General features: G+C 46.9%; 1 protein-coding gene and 1 long non-coding RNA gene across 11 annotated transcripts in view; one reads left to right on the top strand and one right to left on the bottom strand.

Moving 5' to 3' along the window:
• COL6A3 (collagen type VI alpha 3 chain) overlaps nt 1-20,852 on the bottom strand; it is a 56,653-nt gene that overhangs the window by 14,633 nt on the left and 21,168 nt on the right. For 9 of the 10 annotated variants that reach the window (XM_082762891.1, XM_082762893.1, XM_082762897.1 and 6 more), the window contains 26 exons: nt 19,277-19,843; nt 15,121-15,741; nt 13,371-13,970; nt 12,200-12,802; nt 11,187-11,789; nt 10,273-10,619; nt 9,805-9,883; nt 9,299-9,444; nt 7,819-7,911; nt 7,580-7,633; nt 6,701-6,772; nt 6,071-6,097; nt 5,904-5,948; nt 5,751-5,804; nt 5,554-5,616; nt 4,976-5,041; nt 4,341-4,394; nt 3,688-3,723; nt 3,302-3,364; nt 2,971-3,033; nt 2,269-2,331; nt 1,909-1,971; nt 1,560-1,610; nt 1,232-1,267; nt 1,064-1,126; nt 865-927 (listed from right to left, as the gene is read on the bottom strand). In XM_082762891.1, coding sequence (XP_082619017.1) covers nt 865-927; nt 1,064-1,126; nt 1,232-1,267; nt 1,560-1,610; nt 1,909-1,971; nt 2,269-2,331; nt 2,971-3,033; nt 3,302-3,364; nt 3,688-3,723; nt 4,341-4,394; nt 4,976-5,041; nt 5,554-5,616; nt 5,751-5,804; nt 5,904-5,948; nt 6,071-6,097; nt 6,701-6,772; nt 7,580-7,633; nt 7,819-7,911; nt 9,299-9,444; nt 9,805-9,883; nt 10,273-10,619; nt 11,187-11,789; nt 12,200-12,802; nt 13,371-13,970; nt 15,121-15,741; nt 19,277-19,843 — 4,595 coding nt within the window. The remainder of the gene's footprint in view (nt 1-864; nt 928-1,063; nt 1,127-1,231; nt 1,268-1,559; nt 1,611-1,908; nt 1,972-2,268; nt 2,332-2,970; nt 3,034-3,301; nt 3,365-3,687; nt 3,724-4,340; nt 4,395-4,975; nt 5,042-5,553; nt 5,617-5,750; nt 5,805-5,903; nt 5,949-6,070; nt 6,098-6,700; nt 6,773-7,579; nt 7,634-7,818; nt 7,912-9,298; nt 9,445-9,804; nt 9,884-10,272; nt 10,620-11,186; nt 11,790-12,199; nt 12,803-13,370; nt 13,971-15,120; nt 15,742-19,276; nt 19,844-20,852) is intronic. The other variant, XM_082762899.1, reaches the window with a different exon arrangement.
• LOC309879325 lies at nt 13-15,632 on the top strand. The gene is made up of 3 exons (XR_014317696.1): nt 13-111; nt 5,849-5,961; nt 15,552-15,632. It is a non-coding gene; the product is annotated as an uncharacterized lncRNA (long non-coding RNA).

Here is a 20,852-nt window from a genome sequence, read left to right as displayed (position 1 = left end):
AATGTGTATTTTCAGGGTGTCCCATGAACCCAGATGGAATGACTGTTTAACCATGCATCATGAAGAAGTTAAGGAAAAAACTGCCTGTTTTCAGTTTGGTTTCCTGGAACGGTGAGAACTATTTTCTTCCTTCGTTATTAATCGTGCTAGATTGCAAGTCAGATCCTTTATGCCAGAAATGTCACTCTACCCACATTGGCTGTAGAGTGAGACACATTCCTCCTTGAAGGGTCAATGCCTCTGAAGTTCCCAGTTACCCAGGGGATTTCACACACACCTTATAAGGGCTACAGGCACAGGGACAGTTTGGATAAGTTAAGCCCAGACAAGGGTGAGACAGACAAGGTTTCTCTCCTTGCCTCCCTCCATCCTTACAGCACTGAGGGAGGTGACACTAGGTCAGGAGGTGACACAAAGGAGGAGCGGTATCTCTGCGCAATGCCACCTACAGCAGGGATAAATCACTTTTGGCCCAATTGATGATGCCCTGATAACACACCTCCAACAGCAGGAGGGTGAGGAATATACCTAGCTGAGACCACAACCAAAAGGGACATTTAAGGTGCTGTAAGTTCATGTGCACACAATCCAAGTCATCTTGGCCTCTCTAGGGTGCTAGGGAAACAGTAAGAGACAAAGTACTTCTTCCATGAGGTCTTAGAAAATTAAGATCTGACATCTTCCTAGGAGGAAGTTCTAAGTGGCACATAAAGTAAAAAGGACTTTGGCCCAGGTGCAGTTGGAAGTAGGCATGATTTTCAGCTCCTGGCACCCACAGGGACCACCGTGTTTCTCAGAGAGGCAGCCAGGAGGCTCTCCGGGGGAAAAGCCAGAGGCTTCACCCACAATAAAATGAGCACTTACAGATGGCCCAGGGTATCCAATCTCTCCTTTCTGGCCAGGTGTCCCAGGATCTCCAGCGTTTCCCTAGAAAGAGAACAGAGAAGCCCTCTCCATGAGTGTCTGCAGGAGGACTCGCAGGAGCATGGGTCAAAAGGTGGGGGAGAAGTGCAAATCTTTCAGGTCATTTATGTACAGGGGGAAAAATGTGCCACAAACTTACTCTGCGGCCTCTGTTTCCTTTAGGGCCAGGGCCTCCAGCACCACCTCGGTCACCAGGTCCGCCCTGGGTGGGGAAAAACAGAAATGTAAGCTCTAAATCTGCACAAGTCCTTAGGTCACAGAGACATTGTTTGGAAAATGAGCACTTAGTTCATGGCTTGCACCATACCTTGGGGCCTGGGTAGCCTATGAAGCCACGTTCTCCCTGAAAGAAACATAAGGGTTTATTGGAATACAGGGTTTTGCAAAATGAAGCTGATAATGCAGACAGATTAACCTCCTCCTTGGAGATGATATACAGTGGCATAACCAAGACAAAGGCAGAGGGGATGGATTTGAAGAATCTTGCCTGATTTTCTCACCAGGCTACATTTAGGAATAATTTTTGTCCCTAAATTGAACCTCTCTGAGTTCACCTAGGCTTTGCCCTTGTCCATAGAGCTCTTGGCTAGTTTTTTGTCCGTGACAACTCATGTCGGTGCTGAGCAGACACCTACCTTTCTGCCCTTGGGACCTGGGCCACCAATTCCATCTCGGCCATCATCACCCTAAAATGGGAAAGCAAATGGCATTGGTATGCAGTCATATGGGACTGGCTTAAAGCTCACAGAACCAGCAACATCAAGAGGAAGAACTCACTGATGCCACAGACCCTTGAAAAGCCCTTCTACAGATAAAATTACTTTTAGGGGAAAAAAAATAGAAAAAAGTGGTGCTAAAGCTACAAGTGTGAATTGAAGCCTACCTAGCATACATGTGCAAAGTGTAAAACCCATGTGGAAGTGAGCAATAGGGAGCAGGTTGGGACCTGCAGCTTTGAAGGTGTGAGTGCATGGCCACGCTTACCATCTCTCCTCGTGGGCCTTGCTGTCCATTTGGCCCTTTGGGTCCAGGGTTTCCAGGCTCTCCCTGAAAAAAGGAGCACCTGTTCAAGCAAGTGCTAAACCTCTAGGCAAATCTAAGCCTTCCCCACCCCATCAGCACCAGTTTCTTTGCACAGACTTCTCTGCTCAGCGAAACAGGAGCCTAAAGGAGCAGCCAGAGCACAGACCTTGCTCTAGTCCACACCGTGCAAGCCAATGGAGATGAGTTAAATTTGCCCCAAGATGTTCATCTCCAGTATTTTTTAAAGCCCATTCCTATCCAGAATAGGATTATTCTAATTGCTGTTTTAGTTGCTGATGTCCACAGCTCATGGAGACATACCTTTCGTCCCAGGGGACCGATCCTGCCCCGCTCTCCTGGGGTTCCTGGTGGCCCACCACCAGCCTGGAACAGAAAGAGAGGGATGCATGTTGGCAACAAGTTCATAAAACTGGGTGCCTGAAACTACTGAACTGAGTCACCGTATAAATTGTGTGTTGAATACTAGGGGTGGTGCCCCTCAAAGCAGTGTAGGAAATTCAGAAGTCGAATTCACGGTTAGGAAACGCAAGGTTAGGAAATGCCATAGGCAAAGTCCTGCTCAGGACAGGGAAATGCAAGAAGTGCCTGGTTTTATGGCCATGAGCCTTGCTAGGGAAAATGGCCAGAGGGAGAAATAAATTATTGGGACCCCCGTAGCTGTACTCTGGTCTCAAAGGCTGGAGGATGTCACTGAGATTGCCCTGCCAGTCACCAAAGGATGTTCATCATCCTGAAACATCACAAACCATAATGGGCCATACCCTGAAGTCCTGACCCCTTTGTGGTTGCTTTAACTGCCTTTTTGTAACTCCCAGTCTAGAAATCTTTAGCATAAGTAGAGAGGGAATCGCACTGGAAGGGTGTGCTACATGAGAGTGAAACTGAGCTGGAGCCCTAGGGGGCGAATCGGGAAGATAAATAGGCTGTGTCTTATGATGCTCAGCAAGATTTTCTTGCTGAGCACTGTTGGGTCCCTGGCTGGGAACGAGCAGAAGGATTTACCCTGGGCCCAGGAACGCCTTGCTCTCCTCTTATGCCCGGTGTGCCGAGCTGGCCAGGGGGACCCTGCACAGGAGGAAAGAGAAACAGTGTCAAAACACATGGGCAGACACACCAGCAATACAGCAGACCACAGGGGAAAATAAACATTACAGCACCCAAGAGATGGTTTCCAAAGAGGTCACACCTTGGGTGGTGCGAGTGCAGTGTTGCCCACCCATTCCCAGCAGTTCATGCTGCCAAGACCCTTTGAGGACACAGATGTGACAAGGTAACACAAATGTTACCACACAAGACATAAATTTTGCCTTCCCATGCCTGTCCACTCACTGACCTGTGGCCCTCTCATGCCTTGTTCTCCAGGCGGCCCGTCCTGACCAAGTGAGCCCTTGGTACCCTTGAGGTGCAAAACAGGACAAAGCGGGTTAGCAAGGGGGGACGTGGCAAAGGGCAAGGGATGTCGGGGCACGGGAAACTGCTTTATGCCACACCAAGGGCAGGGAAGAACAGTTTTTATTTATTTATTTTGTAGAATGAAGTTTACAACAAAGAACAAGCACAGAAACAGAGGGGAAATCCACCTCCTGCAATCAATGGGCATAAATCCACAGATTCCCTTTATGCTTTGGCCCCGTCAGCTGCCCTGATGGCATCGCCATCCCTGGCTGGGGAAGCATCCATCCCAATTCCACTGCAGCAAGAGGGAGGACAAACACTCACCTTAACTCCTATCGGTCCTCTGCGTCCTGCCATGCCCTGCAAGCACAGAAATGATGGGATGTGTTAGGCAAGGACAATCACTGGAACAGGCTGCCCAGGGAAGTGGTGGAGTCACCATCCCTGGAAGTCTTCAAAAGACGTTTAGATGTAGAGCTTAGGGATATGGTTTAGTGGAGGGCTGTTAGCGTTAGGTTGGAGGTTGGACTCGATGACCTTGAGGTCTCTTCCAACCTAGAAAAATTCTGTGAAATAAGCTTTCCCCTTGCTCATATTCCCCTGGGCCCATAGACAGGCAAGACTGTGTGTTGTGCCACTGCAAGGGACTGGTGGCAGCAAGGAACAGATCCCCAGGCTTGGGTTTTGCTCCAATTTGGTTGTTATCTTTTAAAAATTAGCAGCTAAATGTGGACATGTTCACCAGAGTAAATCAGTTGTAGCCCCACTGGTCTTAGCAGAGTTACTCTGGTGGGAATAAAATCAGGATTTGACCTTAAAAGTCTATAAAAGCCAGCTAACCACCAGGCATTTTCCTTTTGAGTGTGACTTATCCCCCCCTCCCCCCCGCCCTTTTAATCTGAACTCCTTAAACTGCAGAACAAAATGCGTGGGAAGGCAGGAAGGAAGAAGTTATTGCCCAGCAAATCTCAGCTCACCTTCCTCCCGACTCCGCCGTCTTGGCCACTCAGCCCCACGGGTCCAGGCTCTCCCTAAGGGAAAAGCAAAATGGGTGAGAGCCCTGAGATGAGCAGGCTCATGTCTCAAAAGCTGTGTCCTTTCACACCTGCACACAAAGTACTCGATATTCTGGTATAGCTGGAGATCTCTCTAACAGCAGAGGCTCTCCATCAAGATTCTGAGCTAGGTCAAGCTGACCCAAAGAAGTCCCTTCTTTAGGAAATTCCTTCTGACACTTCAGGATGTATTTTAATTCTGGACTGACCCAAACATGAGTCGGTTTTGAAATTTTCCCAGGTAAGTGTGTTCATTTTTTTTCCCCACTGATACATAACAGCATATGAAGTTAATTTTGAAGTACAAACCTGTTCTCAGGGACAAAGAGGCATTGAAAAAAAAAACCAAAAACACCACTTTTTACACAAAACATCATCTAAACTGATATCTTCCCAAAGGAAGTTTTGATTGTAAACCAATAACATTTTCCAACAAAATACTCCTTTTGAATAGGCAAGATGAATTTAAGAGTCTTGCACCTTTTCACTTACTTTCTCTGTTCCATCCCATTGCAAAAAAAAAAAAAAAGAAAAAAAAGACAACAGAGAAACTTTACCATTAGTCCAATTTCACCCTTTTGGCCTCTGATTCCCCGTTGAGTATTATCAGCTCCTGAATCTCCCTGAAAGCAAGAGAGCGATGAGAAACATCTGTGTGAGTGGGACAAGAAAGTCAGACATCGTAAACTGTTGTTATAGCTCAGAAACAACATTTCTTTTCTTTTTTTCATTTCTTTTGACAGAACTAGGTGAAATCCATAATTTTGTTGTTGTAGACAGATGCAGCTTTTCAGCTGAAAACTAACAACATCAAAAAAAAGAAGCAGAAAGGGGTTTTTACTATATTGAACCCGTGATTGGCAGCTTGGTGTCAAGAGGCACGTGTTACCCCTATGCCATCTCTGTCGGTGCCAACTTGCCATAAAACCCTTGCACCAACAGAAGACTTTGAGCTTGCAGATCCATCAATTGCATCCCAGTCTGCCAGTTTGCCTTTGGGCACCGCTTGTAGAAATGCCCCCAGTCCCAGGGGCTATGGGGCAGGGAGGCTTCGTGTGCCCTCAGCTGCTTGCAGGGGACCCCCAGGGCTGGCAGCAAGTGGGGAAAATGAAGAAAATGCCTGAGCAATAGTTACCGGGTCTCCGCGGAGCCCACGGTCGCCCCGTTCTCCTCGTTCGCCTTTGGCCCCCTTGTCACCCTGTGGAAAAGAAGGGAGGGTTAGCGAGTGGCCCCTGATGCCCAGGACATCTCTGCTGCAACTTCCCCTCAGCCCCCAGGGGCTTTCCACCCTCCCTTTAGCCCTTTATGAGAGTAAATGTGATGGAAACCTACCCTCCTGCCAGAGGATCCCTTCTCTCCAGAGGAGCCTGGCAAGCCTTTGTCTCCCTGCAAAATAACAAATGATTTAGAAGTGTGTTTGCCACTTCCAGGGCCCTGCCAGCAGAACAACTCTCTGTAAAGAGGAACGTAATTAAAACGACTGACCTCTTCTCCATCAATGCCATCCAGACCCATTTCTCCCAGTTCACCCTGTGGAAGAGAGGTAAGGGGCAAAGGTTCACCAAGGGAAGGGGGAGCCGGGGTGGGGGGTGGATGCTGATGCACCCAGACCCTCGTGCTCACTGCTGTGGCATGGGGAAATAGCTCCGTACCTTCTCTCCTGGGAATCCACGAGAGCCCTAAAAAGATTAGGAAAAAAAAAGGGCAATTAGGGCATTGCTGCCTGCTGTGGGTGGTGGTGGGGAAGGGCACAGAGCCAGGGCTGGCTGCATGGGGTTTTTCCATCCTGCTTTTCTCTTGCATGAGCCTTCTTCTTCAGCTGCCTCCCAGACATTCGTGCCAAGGTAAAATATGTGTGTCCTGGCTTTTAGCCAGCTGATCCAACAAAAGAGCCCGTTCCTTAGCCATAACTTTCTCCACAAATAAATTACTTAGATTACCACTGACTTTTCTCTCTCCCTACGCCCCTTCTTAAATGAATCCAGACCTCAGGGGCAGGACAGAGCCTCGGCTTAGTCCAAGGCTGGACAGCTTTTTAAAGACTCAGTAGCTCAGCTGCAACTGATGGGCTCAGCCCATGCACTCCCCTGCTCCCTGCCAGAGGATCCTGCTGTCGGAGCAAACGGTAGGAAATATCACCTTAACATTGCTGAATGCTACCCATAAATATTACACGTTTCACCGCCTTTCCTAGCTTGTGGTGCAGCTGCTGCCTGAAGCTTTGCTCGAGGATCCCCTTTGAAGCAGCAGCTCTGGCTCACGCAGGCCCCTTCCAAACCTACCTTGGTTCCTCTGTGCCCGGGGCATCCCTGGAAGCCCTGAGTCCCGTTCATTCCTGGAGGTCCACGCTCACCCTGTGGCACGGAGGGGAAAATGCAATGGTCAGGGCTCCCCTGCTGCACAGGGTTCTTCTGCTACATGCATGTTTTGGCAAGCGTGCAAAGTGGTTTGTCCCAACCCATGTGTGTGGAAGCACTGCATGGTAATAACAGAAGCCAAAAGAGCATCAGGTTTTGGGGGGTCAGCACCCGGCCACGTCTGCAGGACTGTCCCCACCACCTCCTGCCCGCAGCTTTCATCGTGCAGAGGCCAGCTGCAAGGCTTCACGGCAGAGAGAGGCACATCCTTGCCAAGCTCTCGGCCACGAAAGAGCTTTGTGAAATTTCTCCTTCCCAAAAATGGCCACGAGAACCCCTCAGAGCTCGGCAGAGGTGTCTAACCCAGCCCTGACCTTACTCTGACAGCAGCACTTGGCCCCTGCTTGTGGTGCTGGAAAAGAGGAGCGCACCATCGGCCCCTTGGCCTGGGCCTCACCCTCTGGGTGTGATGCGTGCGGGGTTGTTTATCCCAGGGGTGACGTGGGGCTCGTGAGGTAAGAGTTTGGATGAAACAGTGCTAGTAAGAAATCACGGGACTCGTGTTGTCTGTTGCTGTTGTGGGCAGAAACAGGGAGCTCTTCCCCTCGGCTCTCCAGGAGCTCCTCGCTGACCTCCTCCCAGGAGCAGCTGGGGACTGGGCCAACAGTTCAGCCACTAGCTGGGGAGGGCACATCCTCCCCCCACATCCCCAGTGGAAAATATCTGGTGAAAAAAACTCTGAATGCTTTGCTACAGTGAGGTCCCTAGTTTGGGCAGCACAAGCAGAGCAGGACAATCACTCACCGGCCCTCCTTCATCACCAGGATAGCCTCTGTAGCCAATGTCACCCGTAGCACCCTAGAAGAGAACACAGAGCATTTTTCACTTCTTTCATAGGCCAAAAATGAGGAGAAAGAGGAGCATGAGCTCCGTGCCAGCATCACCCAGTGCAACCTGTGTCAGCCACCCATCAGCGCCACAGTGGACACTGGCACACAGAGACCCTCAGCAGGGGTGCTACCACCCCAGATGAAGTGACCCACCTTTTGTCCTATGGGGCCAGGCTGTCCTCTGTCTCCTTCCTGCCCTGAGCACTTGCAATGGACCCCACAGCACGTCCTTTCTGCAATGTTGTCCTGCAGGGAAACACAAACAGCACAACAGAAGGTGTTAGAAACCTGGCAGAGCCCCAGCACCCTAAGTCCTGCGTGGCTTCAGGTCCATGCAATCACCCCTGTGCCAAGTATAACATTGGTCCAGCAGCATTTTGGGGTCTCTCCACCTGGAAACAGCCACGGCAGCATGAGAAAGTGATGTGTGTTTGTGGACAGATTAGGTTGTGTGGTTAGGGAAATCAAATCAACTTTATCTTTTCTTAATGGATGTCAGAGGAAAGGGTTTAAATGGGAACCAACTGGAGCAGAAAGTCACAGAGGTATTTAGTAGGAGGTCAGTCCCCAGAACTGTGCCTGTCACTGAAGAGAGCAATCCCATCTCAGAAGAAACAGATCCAGGCCGTGGAATAGTGCAAGAGAAAGTTGTGGCAGTAAGTATCTGCAACCAGCAACCCACAGGCTGAGAACAATTTGAAAGTACACAGCAAAAAAAAAAAAAAAAAAGGAAAGTTTCAGAGAAATCACAGCTTGGTTTTGCATCATCCACTAGAAAGAAAAAATCCTTTTCTTTGCCAAGTACATTGCTGGCTACAAATGCTTCCTGCCAGCTTTGCACATTCACATTTTGAAAGGATTTTCCTAAGTCAACTGGATTACGTGGGGATGGGCTGAAAACTAGTTCTTGTCCCAAAAAACAAGGTTCATTCCCAAGTGTCTGCACTTTGCTTTACACAGAAGGGCCCAGCAAGGGGTTACCATAGCGTACTTGGGGGCTAAACCTAGTTTTATTAAACCTGCTGGAAAAGGAGGCTTCTGGTGCTGATCACATCACTTCTGATGTGAAGTGGAGAGGGGATGACAACAATTATTTCAATAAACTCAAGTGAGACTATGTATATGGGAGGGGAGTAAAACTCTGAGTTTTTGCCTGGAAGAAAACAAAACTCCTTCATCTGTCAAAACCATATCTAATATACAGGCACTGTATGAGCTCGGGGAATGAAACCTAGAAAGTGGTGCTTCTTTAGCCCTGATGAGGCAGGAGGGTGTTTCCCACACACTTGCAGTAAGGTTAAGAAAACAGCAGTATAAATATAGATGGAGGGTGAACTTTTTGGCACAGCACTTGTAGAGAGCTTCTTAACCTCTTCCATTCAACCTAGTCCCATTGGGCTGAATGCTCTGCAGCCTCAGCAGGAGCAGGGCTCCTCTGGGACAGGCACCAGACAGGGCAATGCCATGATCTGCTCTTAACTCTATTTTCTATGACATCTGTAAAAAGCAGAAATGAGGTAGGGAGACATGATGGCTGGAGCCAAGAGGGTGTCACTCGGCGATGGTCCAGATCCAGCCTTTTTGGGTTTTCTCCATCACAGCCAGGCAGTGCTGCCTGTGCCAAGTCACTTACGAGCTGCTCCGCCAACTCAAATTCCAGGTCCAGGAGATTGGCTCTCAGCGGCCTGTTGTAGGTGAAACCCCGCCCGAACTCCAGCTGCATCACCTCCTCGAGATTCTTCACTTGCTCCAGCCCAACAAAGATGAGAGCATTGACACCTGAAAGGGGGCAAAGCAGAAGGAGCTGTGATGGGACGTGGCACTCTGCAGAGCCCGCGCACCCTTGGCTATGAAGCTGGGCTGTTCCCTGCCTCTTCAGCTGCAAACGGAGGTTGTTTGATCAAGAACAAGCTCTTTTGGTGCAAATTGCCTGCCTGCATAGCTGCTTGGGTGCAAAATATCACAGGAAGATTATGAAGAACATTCATGTATGTAGAAATCACTGCTAATTTATTGAAATCCTTGCTATTCAATCCTATTTGTTGCTGTCAAAATGTGGCTGATGCATGAGAAATAGTGGTAAAATATGTGACACATTAACAGGGGCTATAATTACTTCCTTAAAGAGTAAAAATCTACCTTGTTTATGCAGATCAACTGAAGCAGCACTCAGCTGATCCATCGAGTCATCTGCACCGTCAGTAAAATGGATTACGACCTGGGGGAGAAACAAATTTATGTCAGGATCCTGAGCTTTTTGGGTTTGCAGCACAATCATGAGCAACCTGACGGGCATCCTTGCCAGGAGGGCTTTATCCAAGAGGAGATGGGGAAATTGCTACACCCTTTCCACCTTTGTGGGCCACCAAGTTTTGGATTTCTGTGCCAGATGTGGTGCCCATGGGCCCTGGCTCAGCAATGGTCAGGGCAGGACCTTGACAATGTGCTGGGAGTGAGCAGGTGACCAAAAGTCAGGGCTTTATTTATGAATATGCAATCACGTTATCAACCAAAATTATCAAAGAGCAACTCTTCTTGTCAAACAGAGCATATCAGAAGTCAGCTTTCCTGCCCAGCACCCTCCCATGGGCCTGTGCTTTGACTTACTTTGGTGCTGCCGGAGGGCGCTGACCTGAACTTGCTCTGGTAGGATTTCAGCGTATCGGCCGTGAGGAAATAGGGCCCGCGGGTACTCATGGCTTGAAACCTCTTGAAGAGCTCAGGCTGGTACTCGGAGAAGTCCAGTCCCTCCACGGGCCCACCCTGGGCCTGGGCCATGATGGCCACCCTGACGTTAGGCCCCTGGCTGCCAGTGCAGCTGATCTTCTGCATGCGCGTTATTCTGTTCAGCACAGACTCGACGGTGTGCTCCAGCCTCCTCTGGGCGTTGAAGATGTTCTGGCCGTTCCTGACGTCTGTCACATCGAAGCCAAGTATCACATCTAGGTCGCACTCTGAAAGGGAAATGCGGAGGGAGAAGAGAGGAGGTCATCCCAGCCCCGCTCCAGCAGGGACACCCCGAGCAGGGTGCCCAGCCCCACGTCCCAGCACCTCCTGAAGCTCTCCAAAGAGGAGACCCCCCAGGCTCTGGGCAGCCTGTGCCAGTGTTCAGATTTTCCCAATTATTCTGTTAGACATTAGACAGGGCACTTTTATCTTAATTTATAACCACTAGTGCTCTGGCTTTATCTCGTGTACACATCTCATATCTCATAAGGTCAAGTGGGAACCCTGGATGATCAAGCATGAAAAATTCTATTTCCAGCAGATCATGCATGTCAGGGACTGAATGGCCAAGGGGTTCAACCGGCCTGTGAGAAATACTGTGGGCAGAACAAGGACCGTCGCTTTGCATTTTGGCACTGAACAAGTTGCCTGCCAATATGATGAAGTGTCTGGCATCACGTGCCTATACCTCGTCAAGGCAGAAATACGGGCTGGACGAGTCCATCAAAATGTGTTGGATCCTAAAAGCCACCGCTGGGAGCGACTTGAGCATGTTATGAAAGGTTTGTGCTTACCTCTGGTAACATCCGTCGTTCCTGGGCACAACTTCTCCTGCATAGCGGCTGCCAGCGTAACCAAGACCTGCTCATTCAGTTCAGACAGCTCCTGAGCTGTTGACACTCTGAAACTCGTGGCACTCTCGCTGGCCAGCTTGCTGACTTCCTCCAGGTCGATGTTTCGTACGCCGACTGCAAATACCTTGACGCCTTTCTGTGCGATTGCCAAGGAGGCACTCTGCCCGTCGTCTGAGGATTTCCCCCCTGTGACGATGAAGGCAATTTGAGGCACCCTCTGGTCAATTCGGCTGCCAGCCTCCTTCACAAAGTGTTTTGCCTGGAGATGCTTGATGGCTGCACCGGTGTTGGCCACGCGGCCACCTTTGTAGATCACTTTGTTGATGGCATCTAAAATCTGAGGCTTACTGGAGTAATCCTTGAGGAAGAACTCATCGGTGACATCTGAGTTGTACTGTGCCAGTCCTACCTGGATAGAGTCACCATCCTCATAGATGGCATCCACTACGGAGTACACAAACTGGAGGACTTCTTGGAAGTTATCTCTCCCCAGATTGATGGAGCCATCCAGCAAAAACACAATGTCAGCCTGCTTTTTGCCTCCTGAAAAAAAATTATAAAGAAAATGCAGTTATTAAACATTGTGACTTTTATAATATTTCAGATGCTTAGTGCTTTGTGAAATAGTTTTGTTTTTCTCTCTCCTTTCAAACTTTACTTGGTCTTTGGCACCATCTTACATCCATACAAGAAGAAAGGTTTATGCAACACATTGATTATGCATCATGTAACATTACTTGTTTTTGTGATATTCTCATCTCTTTTCAAATTGAATTCTATGCCTTCTTTTTTCTTTTTATGCCCAAGAAGACAGTCTTCAAAATGGTCTTTAAAGCAATATGACTAAACTGTTGGGAATCAGAAGGAGTTATTATGGAGACATTTACACATTGTACAAATTCTATCTATGCTCAATGCAAAAAAGTCTACAGGATGAATAATAGCAGTCTTACCAGGTTCTACAAAGCCAGGGGTTTCTGTTGTAAGTATTGGAAGCTCTTCAAGAATATTCTGCACTCTCTTTTCTAAAGTTGGCAGTCCCGTGAAGTCCTGTACTACAAGCACACGGTCAGGATCATTGGTAATGACCTGCAGCTGGTTCCTGTCTACATTCCTGGCTCCTACACCCAGAGGTTTAATAATCGTCGAGGCGATCACGTTAGCGGGCCTGTTGACGTCATCCTGGGACCGATCTCCGAGGATGACGACGAGGTGCTGTGGCACTCCATCTTCTATCCTGCTCCCTGCGGACTTGATGAAGTAGTTCTTCACCACATAGTCTAGGGCTTTGCCAGCATTCACAGGGGAACCCCCTCGAAGCCTCAAGCGGCGGATGGCTTGCAACACGGCATTTTTGGATTTGTGGGTTTTCAGGTAGAACTCAGGGAAGACGTTATTGCTGAACTGCACCACGCCAATTCGCACTTTGTTTGGTCCAACTTCAAGCTGCTGAACAATTCTGCTGATGAAATCCCGAATGTGAGCGAGCCCATCAGACCTAACACTGTCGGAGCTGTCAATAAGGAAGACTATGTCCTTTTCCTCACCAGAAACTTCTACAGGGAAGAAAGAAGAGGAAGAGTTATTTGTGTGCCAAGTCTTTGCTTAAGCTTTGTAGGAGGATTTCTGTGATATCTGTTCTCAAGTGATGTAAAACTACACAACATATTTTAGCCAACTTTAGGCATGGTGCTTTGTAGAGCTTCTCCAGAAGGGCTTGTGTGTGAGTGCATGCACGTGTTAACAGTCTGCCTAATATATCTAAGCATGCATTACTCAGATCCTTATCTGCTTTATTCTTGGACAGTCTTCTCTGGATTTGTCAATGTTTCCATCTTTGTTTTGCCCCAGATTTATGTCTGATTTTCCTAGAGAGCTGCTAAATACGCAATTGTCACACATTGCAGTCTTTGACTTTAAAATCAAATTAAATAATGTATTTAGTTACTAAGGCTGAATGTCCACATATCTAAAAGTGGTCTCCTAAAATAGTATGTGTGCTGCCTTTGCTTTTAACTAAGGAAAACCTTAGCTTAGAGGGAAGGGGTTGTAAGTTTTTTACCTAGTTGGGCAATATTTACTTGAACAGCAACACAGAGGCAGATGGTAGTGACAGGGCCTTACCTACAGTTGTGGTCACATCTCCCAAGAGCTGTCTGATTTGGTCCACAGTCAGGGTCTCAATAGGAGTCAACAGCTTCTGTTCAAGGCTGGGCAGCTCCTGGAAGCTGGAGACTTGGTACACATAGTCAGGGCTAAGGGAAATCTGTACCATCTCCTCAGGATCCATGTTCTTTGCTACAACCAGAGGTGCCACCCCTACTTGTTTGACTTGCAGTGATGGGAACTCTAAGTCGTCATCTGACTTGCGGGAGGAGAGGATGACCAAAAACTGAGGGACACCCTCTTCTATACGGCTCCCAGAGGGCCGGGTGAAGATGGTCTTTGCCACAAATTCAAGGGCCTCCCCGACGTTCACCTGCTGGCCTCCCTGAGGCCGCAGCCGCCTCACGGCACTTTGCACCTCGTCCTTGGTGGAGTGGGCATTGAGCAGGAACTCCACATGGGGATGCTCGCTGAACTGGACCACTGAAATCCGGGTGGTGTCGAAGCCCACGTCCAGGTTGGTCACTATCCTCTCGATGAGGTCACGGACAAGGTAGAACTCCTGGGCAGCATAGCGGGAGCCGTCGACCATGAACACAACGTCCCTCTTCACACCCGCTGCGGAAAAGAAGGCAGCAGTCAGAGGATGCACCGGGCATTGCCTACGGGGGGCAGCTAAGCTCATCATCTACATCACTGACCCGTGCCTTTGGCCACGGGGAGGATGCTCATTGTTTCTTTCCCCGTGATTTCTCCTGGGAGGCCCTGCAGGCAGCTCTGGGTTCAACCCAGAGACTGGACCAATCTGCTCGGTGCATTCTCAGGCAGTGCAAGAATGCAGAACAGTGTTTTCCAGGGAAAAAGAAGCAAGAGGGAGCAGGGAAAACATGGAACAATAATTTTTTGTGGGATCTCCACACAAGGAAATGTAGCTCGGTGATGCTCTTTACTCAGGGCAGGCTGCCAGACAGCCTGGGGCTGCTTTACACTTGGTACCACCCCTCTTTCCTTGGCTTTCTCCTCTAGGACAGCTTCTATCCCATTATTCTCTTAGCTTCTGCTATTTCCAAGAAAACATTTTCTGCAGTGATAATTCAGGTCAAAGCCTGAATTATTGCTGAGTATCACACCGACAAATGAGGCTGGGGGAAAGCAGACTGACTGAAGGGAAGGGACAGATAGAGTAGGATGGTGGATTTCGAAGGGACTCATCAGGGTTGGGTACCCTTCACGACTTCGGGACAGGTTTACACTGGATGGGTTTCATTCAAAGCGAGACCAGAAATGGAAGATCTGATCCTTTTCCACTCTCCCTTCCCTCTGTGAATGAGCATAGCAAATGTTAGACACATCAGAAGAAGGTCTCACATTTAGCAGAAAGGTGACCTGGATTTGCAGTTGTGTGGAGGTGTCCCTGTAGCATCTAAATATTGCAATTTCCATTCCGGGAGGAATAGTATGGACTGAAATAACAGCCCATTGACTTTAAATGAGATTAAAGTCCTGGCATTCACTTTATGTACCTTCCATGTGGATACAACATGAACCACTTTGTAGGACCACAATTAAACATTGCTCAGATAAATGACATAGTTCCTACTAACCCTAAGTACACCAAAAAAAAAAATAAAAAAATAGTGAAACAGTGAGATCAAGATGGATGTGTAGCCATGACCATCTTTGCTTTTCTGTTTGTGTTGCAACCATGATGTTACTAAACATCATATTTTGCCGCTGGCTCTTGGTGCAGACACAAACATCTTCTCACCTGGGCTGGGTGATGTAAAAACCAGATCAGGGGCAAGTGACTCTATTTCTTTCTTGGTCAGCCGGATGACTCTGTTGGAGACGACCTGCTGCACCGAATCCAGCTGGCTGAAGTCAGGCACAGAGATAGCAAAATCCGGGAGGAAGGAAATTGTCTGCAGCTCTGTGAGGTCAGCATTTCCAATCCCGATGCCAAAGGGCACTGTGCCGCTTGTCTTGAGGACCACCGAGGGCCTCCTCACGTCATCCTGGGACCGGTCAGCAGTGAGCAGAATCAGGAACTGTGGGACACCCTCAGCTATCCTGCTGCCACTCGACACCGTGAACACGTTCCTGATGAGATAGTCGAGGGCTGCTCCGGTGTTCAGAGGAGATCCTCCCATAACTGTCAGCCCCTGGATGGCACTGACTATATCTGCTTTGTCTTCATAGGCATCGAGTAAGAACTCGGGTTGTACGGCATTGCTGTACTGCACGATGGCAACACGGACCTTGTCGCGGCCAATATCCAGGCTTTCAACAACTCTTTGGACAAAGGTCTTCAGCAGAGGGAAACCTCTTCTGACACCATCTGAGCCGTCGATTAGAAACACCACGTCCTTCTTCTCACCTCTCTCAACTACTGTTTGAGACAAGTAAGGGAAGGGGGGAACAAGTGAGATTCTCTTTGGAAGTGATTATCATTACCTGAGCGCACTGAATCGAAGGAGTGCAAGAGTCTGGGGAGGGGAAGGCGAGGTGTCAGAACGGGCGGTTCGGTTCCTTTGCAATCGGATGCAATCCCTAGCGAAGAGGCAGATGGGTGGAAGTTGGTGGGAACCACAGTGCAACGTGTGCTGTGCCTTACCCACCAAGTCATAGAATCATAGACCCATAGGAAATAGGGTGCCAAGGGCCTCTGGGTGCCATCCCCTACCAGAGGGCAGAAGAGACTGGGATATCAAGGATTTTAGCTCCCAGAAAAGCCTGAGTTTCAGAAGAAAATGTCTTCATAGGTTTACTGTTGAGAGGGTGCTCACAAGGAGCCAATGAAGAGAGAAAAGCTTTCCTCAAGCATCACCAAACTTAGAGATAAATGATCCTGCACATGCTCTGACAAAATAAGAATTTACTGAAAAGCACATCCAACTGAAAATGCTGAAATGTTTTTTGTAAAATGCAAGTCACTGTGTTTTATTTTTTTTAAAAGGTTTGACTTCAAGCACAAAGAGTAGTAATTGTGAGTAGACATTGTTTTTTTAAAAAAAAAAAAAACACTGTGGTGAAATCTCAGAGATCTGAAAACAGCCGATGAGTGCTGCTGTTGACTAACAGAATTGCAAAACTTTGGCTCAGCAAAGCAGAAAATGTCACTGAGTCACAAATGCTGAACAGGACAATGTTATCCCCCAAAGTGTCATTGTCTTGTTTATAGCAAAGTCAGCGGGACAACGGGAGCATCATCCGTTCCTCTGAAGAAAATATTAAATGCCTGTTTATGAACACTAGAAATATAAAGAGTTATCGAGCACAGCTGAAGTCGTAATACAGACTTCAGACCAAAGTACTTATTTAGGAGGAATGTCAGAAACTTGGTAGGTTAACATATAGAACTGAAATATTCATATAGTTTGTTGAACAACAGAGGAAGGAAGATGGAGCAGATACTGCCTGGTGTATCCCAGCTCCATACACTTCCTCCGACGTTCAGGAGCAGAGAAAAAGTGTTCTAACATAAGACTCTAGGTAGAAGATAAAAGAGATATATTATACATACTCTTGTGAGGTGGCTTTCTTTTAGCTAAGAATATTAGGAATATTAAGTGGCTGCAGCTACTGGTGAGCTGTTAGTGGAATCAGTTACAGTACCTGGTTGTCAAAGGGATTTTAAGCCCCTCTTCTGGGAAGGAGTTACAAAAGAATACAAGCTTCTTAATAGCATTTAAGGAAACCTAGCTACCCCTCTGAAAAGTGATGTAAATCAGGAGCTCTTCACTGACATGAAGCATGAGAGGATTCACATAGAAGTGCAAATGGGATCGGATTACTGAGGAGTAGTATTCCAAGCCAGCACCGGCCAAATCAGAAAGGCCACAGGCACAAAATGAGATCCAGCAAGAAGCATCCACAGTAGCAAGAGTTTGTTTTGTAAATACTTTACAATAAAAGGAAGATCAAAAATAGAGTTGGCCTTCTATGCAGTGAAAGCTCTTGATAGATGATGTCAACATGGGCAAAATGTTTAATGCTTTTGACATCCACCTCCCATAAAAAGTACAGCCTGCAGCTGGCTGACACAATTCCTTCCAGCAACATAGGGATATGGTTTCTGTCTTGCAGAAGAAAAGATCAGGCTAAGAATACTCAGATATACCTAAGCATAAGCTATTTTTGAAACAAATTGAGCCTGATGAACTTCTGACTGTGGCACCCAAAGAGCAGTAGCACTCCCCTAACCATTGGTAATTCCCTCTGAGATCTTGTGGATTGGATGAGGAACAAGAAGACTGGCAAAAAGCAAATGCAGTGCCTATATTCAAAGATGCAGGAAAGTAGATGGAGTACAGATGAGTCAGATAAAGTTCAGTTGCCTTCAAAAAAAGCAACCAAACGACCCCAAATTATTAAACAGTTTGTAAGCACCTAAAGACAACATGGTGTGTAGTAATCAAGACTGAATGGTCAAGAAATCATCATCTCAAGCCATCCTGAGTTCCTCTGGGATGTCACAAGCAGCTTTTTAACAGAGAGGATGTAGACATCAAATTTATTTACTTAACAAGGTTTCGATGTCACCTTCCCCAGCAATCTCATATAGATTCAAAAGATGTTGACAAGACAGAAATGGTTTGAAAAGGGAGGACACAGTTCAAGAGCACCGGTCACCTTAGTTTGCATTGAGGCAGAAGGAATCTGCACAGATACGGGAAGGGCAACGACTTCACTGAGAAAGGATGAGGTAAGATAAGACTAGGGGACATTATCTCTGGTCATTAGGTGCTGGTTGATATCAGAGAAACAAGGGTGAAAAGCTAGAAAACCTACAAAACCTACAAGGAACAAATGAATGACAGGTATGCAGCTAGAGACATGAGGACTGAGAAAAGACATACAGCAGATTTGAGGTGAGTGAAAGACTGTCAAACATAACACAGGAATGAGCTGACATCCGTGTTCCTGCTGAGCTTAAAGAGATGTAAAAGGCTTAAACTGTGACTAGGAAGGCAGAGGTTAAGGGAAACTGTCTACTGACAAGGATATTAAAGCAATTGCACAGGTTGATTAGGGAGATCAGGGAAATCTCCTCCACTGGAAGATTTTCAGAACAGATTAGAAAAATGACAGCCAGTCTTGGATGAGCAGATCTTGTTGGGGACAAAGGAATGTAGCAGATGGCACCCTGAGATCACTTCCAGCCCTATTTCTTTTTTATGTTTCTATGATTCTAAGTCCATCTGCCCAGAACTTTTAAGAAAAGGTGATGCAGAAGTCATTACTTTTCCTTGTCTCCTCCTGCTTCTGGGAGACAGGTCAATTCTCAAATTAGGGCTGCCTTTGGGAAGTCTCACAGATGGACACGGATAATTTCCAGTATCGCAGTGTCAATTTCTGTTTGTGGCCATGTGGTTCTTTTCTATGTTCTTTAATGACTCCATATTCATTTACTGAGCTTATAAAGGTAACTGAGTCAAGACCATCTAATTTATTGGTGCTTGTAGAAAACATAGAAACTGCCATCACATCCCTTAAGAAGTAACAGAGCAATAAACAGAGCTCCTCCAGAAAAGGGAGGATGGAAAGAGGAATTGAGACAAGCCTTAATTTGTTCCTTCTAGCCCTTGCCCAGCATAGCATGTCAATTTATTTGGCTGGGGCAATGACTCTCTGCTACTTCACATTTGTACCATGTTTTGCACACGAGTAACAGCATCTACTGCAGCTCTTGCAGCTGAACAAAAGGCTTTTTCCTTTGATGGCATCACTTATCTTTAAAACTGAGTTTGGATTTCAGTGCTTTGCTGGATCAGACCAGAGGAAAATCCAAGTAAAATAGCAATTTCTACGTAATCATTTTTAAACATCACCAGGCCAAATTGCCCCAGTTACCAAAGAGAAGGGGGCATGTAAATGGTGTTTCTCAGCCTCTCGGAAACCACAGAAACCCTGGGTCCCTGTACCTGTTGGCTGAAGCTGGATAGTTTTCAACAGGTTCACTATGTTTGGCTGAAGCTCTGAAATCCGAGCGAGGGAATCAACGTTCAGAATGAACTGCGGGGCATAAACTATCCTTTCCAGCTCTACAGGGTCAGCATTTTTGGCTTTGATAGCAAAGGTCACAACTCCGGCTTGCTTCAGAGCATCTGATGGTTGCTCCACATCGTCAGATGATCTCCCAGCAGCAAGGAGGACCAAGAACTGGGGAACTCCTTCTTCAATCCTGCTTCCAGCTTCCTTCACAAACAGCCTCCTTATGGCTTCCTCTAGCGCAACTCCAATGTTCAGTTGCTTCCCAGTTTTTAACTTCATCCTTTTCACTTTCAGAAGCATGTCATGCTTAGACGGAAGTTCAGAGAAGTCAAATTCAACTTGGATGTTGTCACTGAATTGAGCTACAGCTACTCGTGTGGCATCGGAACCCACGTTCAGGTCAGAAATGACTTTGTGTACAAAGTCCCGGACGGCAGGAAAGCTACCCAAGAGGTTGGCTGAACCATCAATCAGGAATAAAATATCTTTCTTGCTTTCTAGAATAAATTCACAAATGAAAAGAGGGGAAAAAAAGACATGAAGGCATTTTTCTTCTTAAATGTCATCCTAGAAACTTCTTTGTCTATTACCTGGATTTCAATATGCAAAGCAAATGATTATCATTTCCCAAAGAATTCAGAGGCTACAAGATTAAACAGTACCTTTGCCGTATTTATCTGAGGAGGAAAGGAAAGCAAGGACACCTCTCCTAGGACTCAGTAAATTCAGGCACCATAATCTCATATCATATACTGTATCATAGCGTGTCATCTCAGTCATATCATAAATTAATCATATCAGAATAGGCCAGTGACATCTCTGTTCTAGCAACCTACCAGCAATGGAGGCATGAAATACAATTGCAGTGGAGCATTTTTTTTTCCTATTTAAAGGCTCATTAAGCAATACATAGACATTAGTTTATACATACATACATAGAATATTTTCTGTATTCTCTTAAAGTACTTCTCTCAGTTGCATCACAAGGCAGTTAAATCCAGAGGTGACTTATGGCTTTGGGAGGAGAAAATTCCTTTTACCTGTTTCCATTTGATGTCTTTTTAATTTCATTGAATGTCCAAGGCACAATCGAGCACCTCATGTTTTTGTATCTTAATATTTTTCGTCTTAATCATCTCCTTTCCATACTAAACAATCCTGGATGTTTTTATGTCTTCATATGCATGTAGCCAGAATAAGAGAATTATTGACCAAACATCTGTTTAGAAAGCGTTAAACTTGACAACAGTTTTTGAGCTTAAGGTTAGAGACTATCTTTGAAGTCAAAATCAGCCTCTGTGACAGCCTGATAATATCACTTCTTCAGAGAGGCTCTGGGAAGTGATTTATCTACCTGTACATGGCTAGACCTTTGCTCCTCTATGCTCGTTATCACTACTTCTACCTTTCCACACCACTCCTTGTGGCCAAAAGGACATACTCCCTTTGCCTGAGCTAGTACAGGCAATGCACTTGCAGGTTGTGATGTTATTATGGTGATAGAAA

Source organism: Aythya marila (assembly GCF_965140915.1).
Source record: "Aythya marila genome assembly, chromosome: 6".
In the NCBI taxonomy this organism is placed as follows: domain Eukaryota; kingdom Metazoa; phylum Chordata; class Aves; order Anseriformes; family Anatidae; genus Aythya; species Aythya marila.
This window is presented reverse-complemented; position numbering and strand designations above follow the sequence as displayed.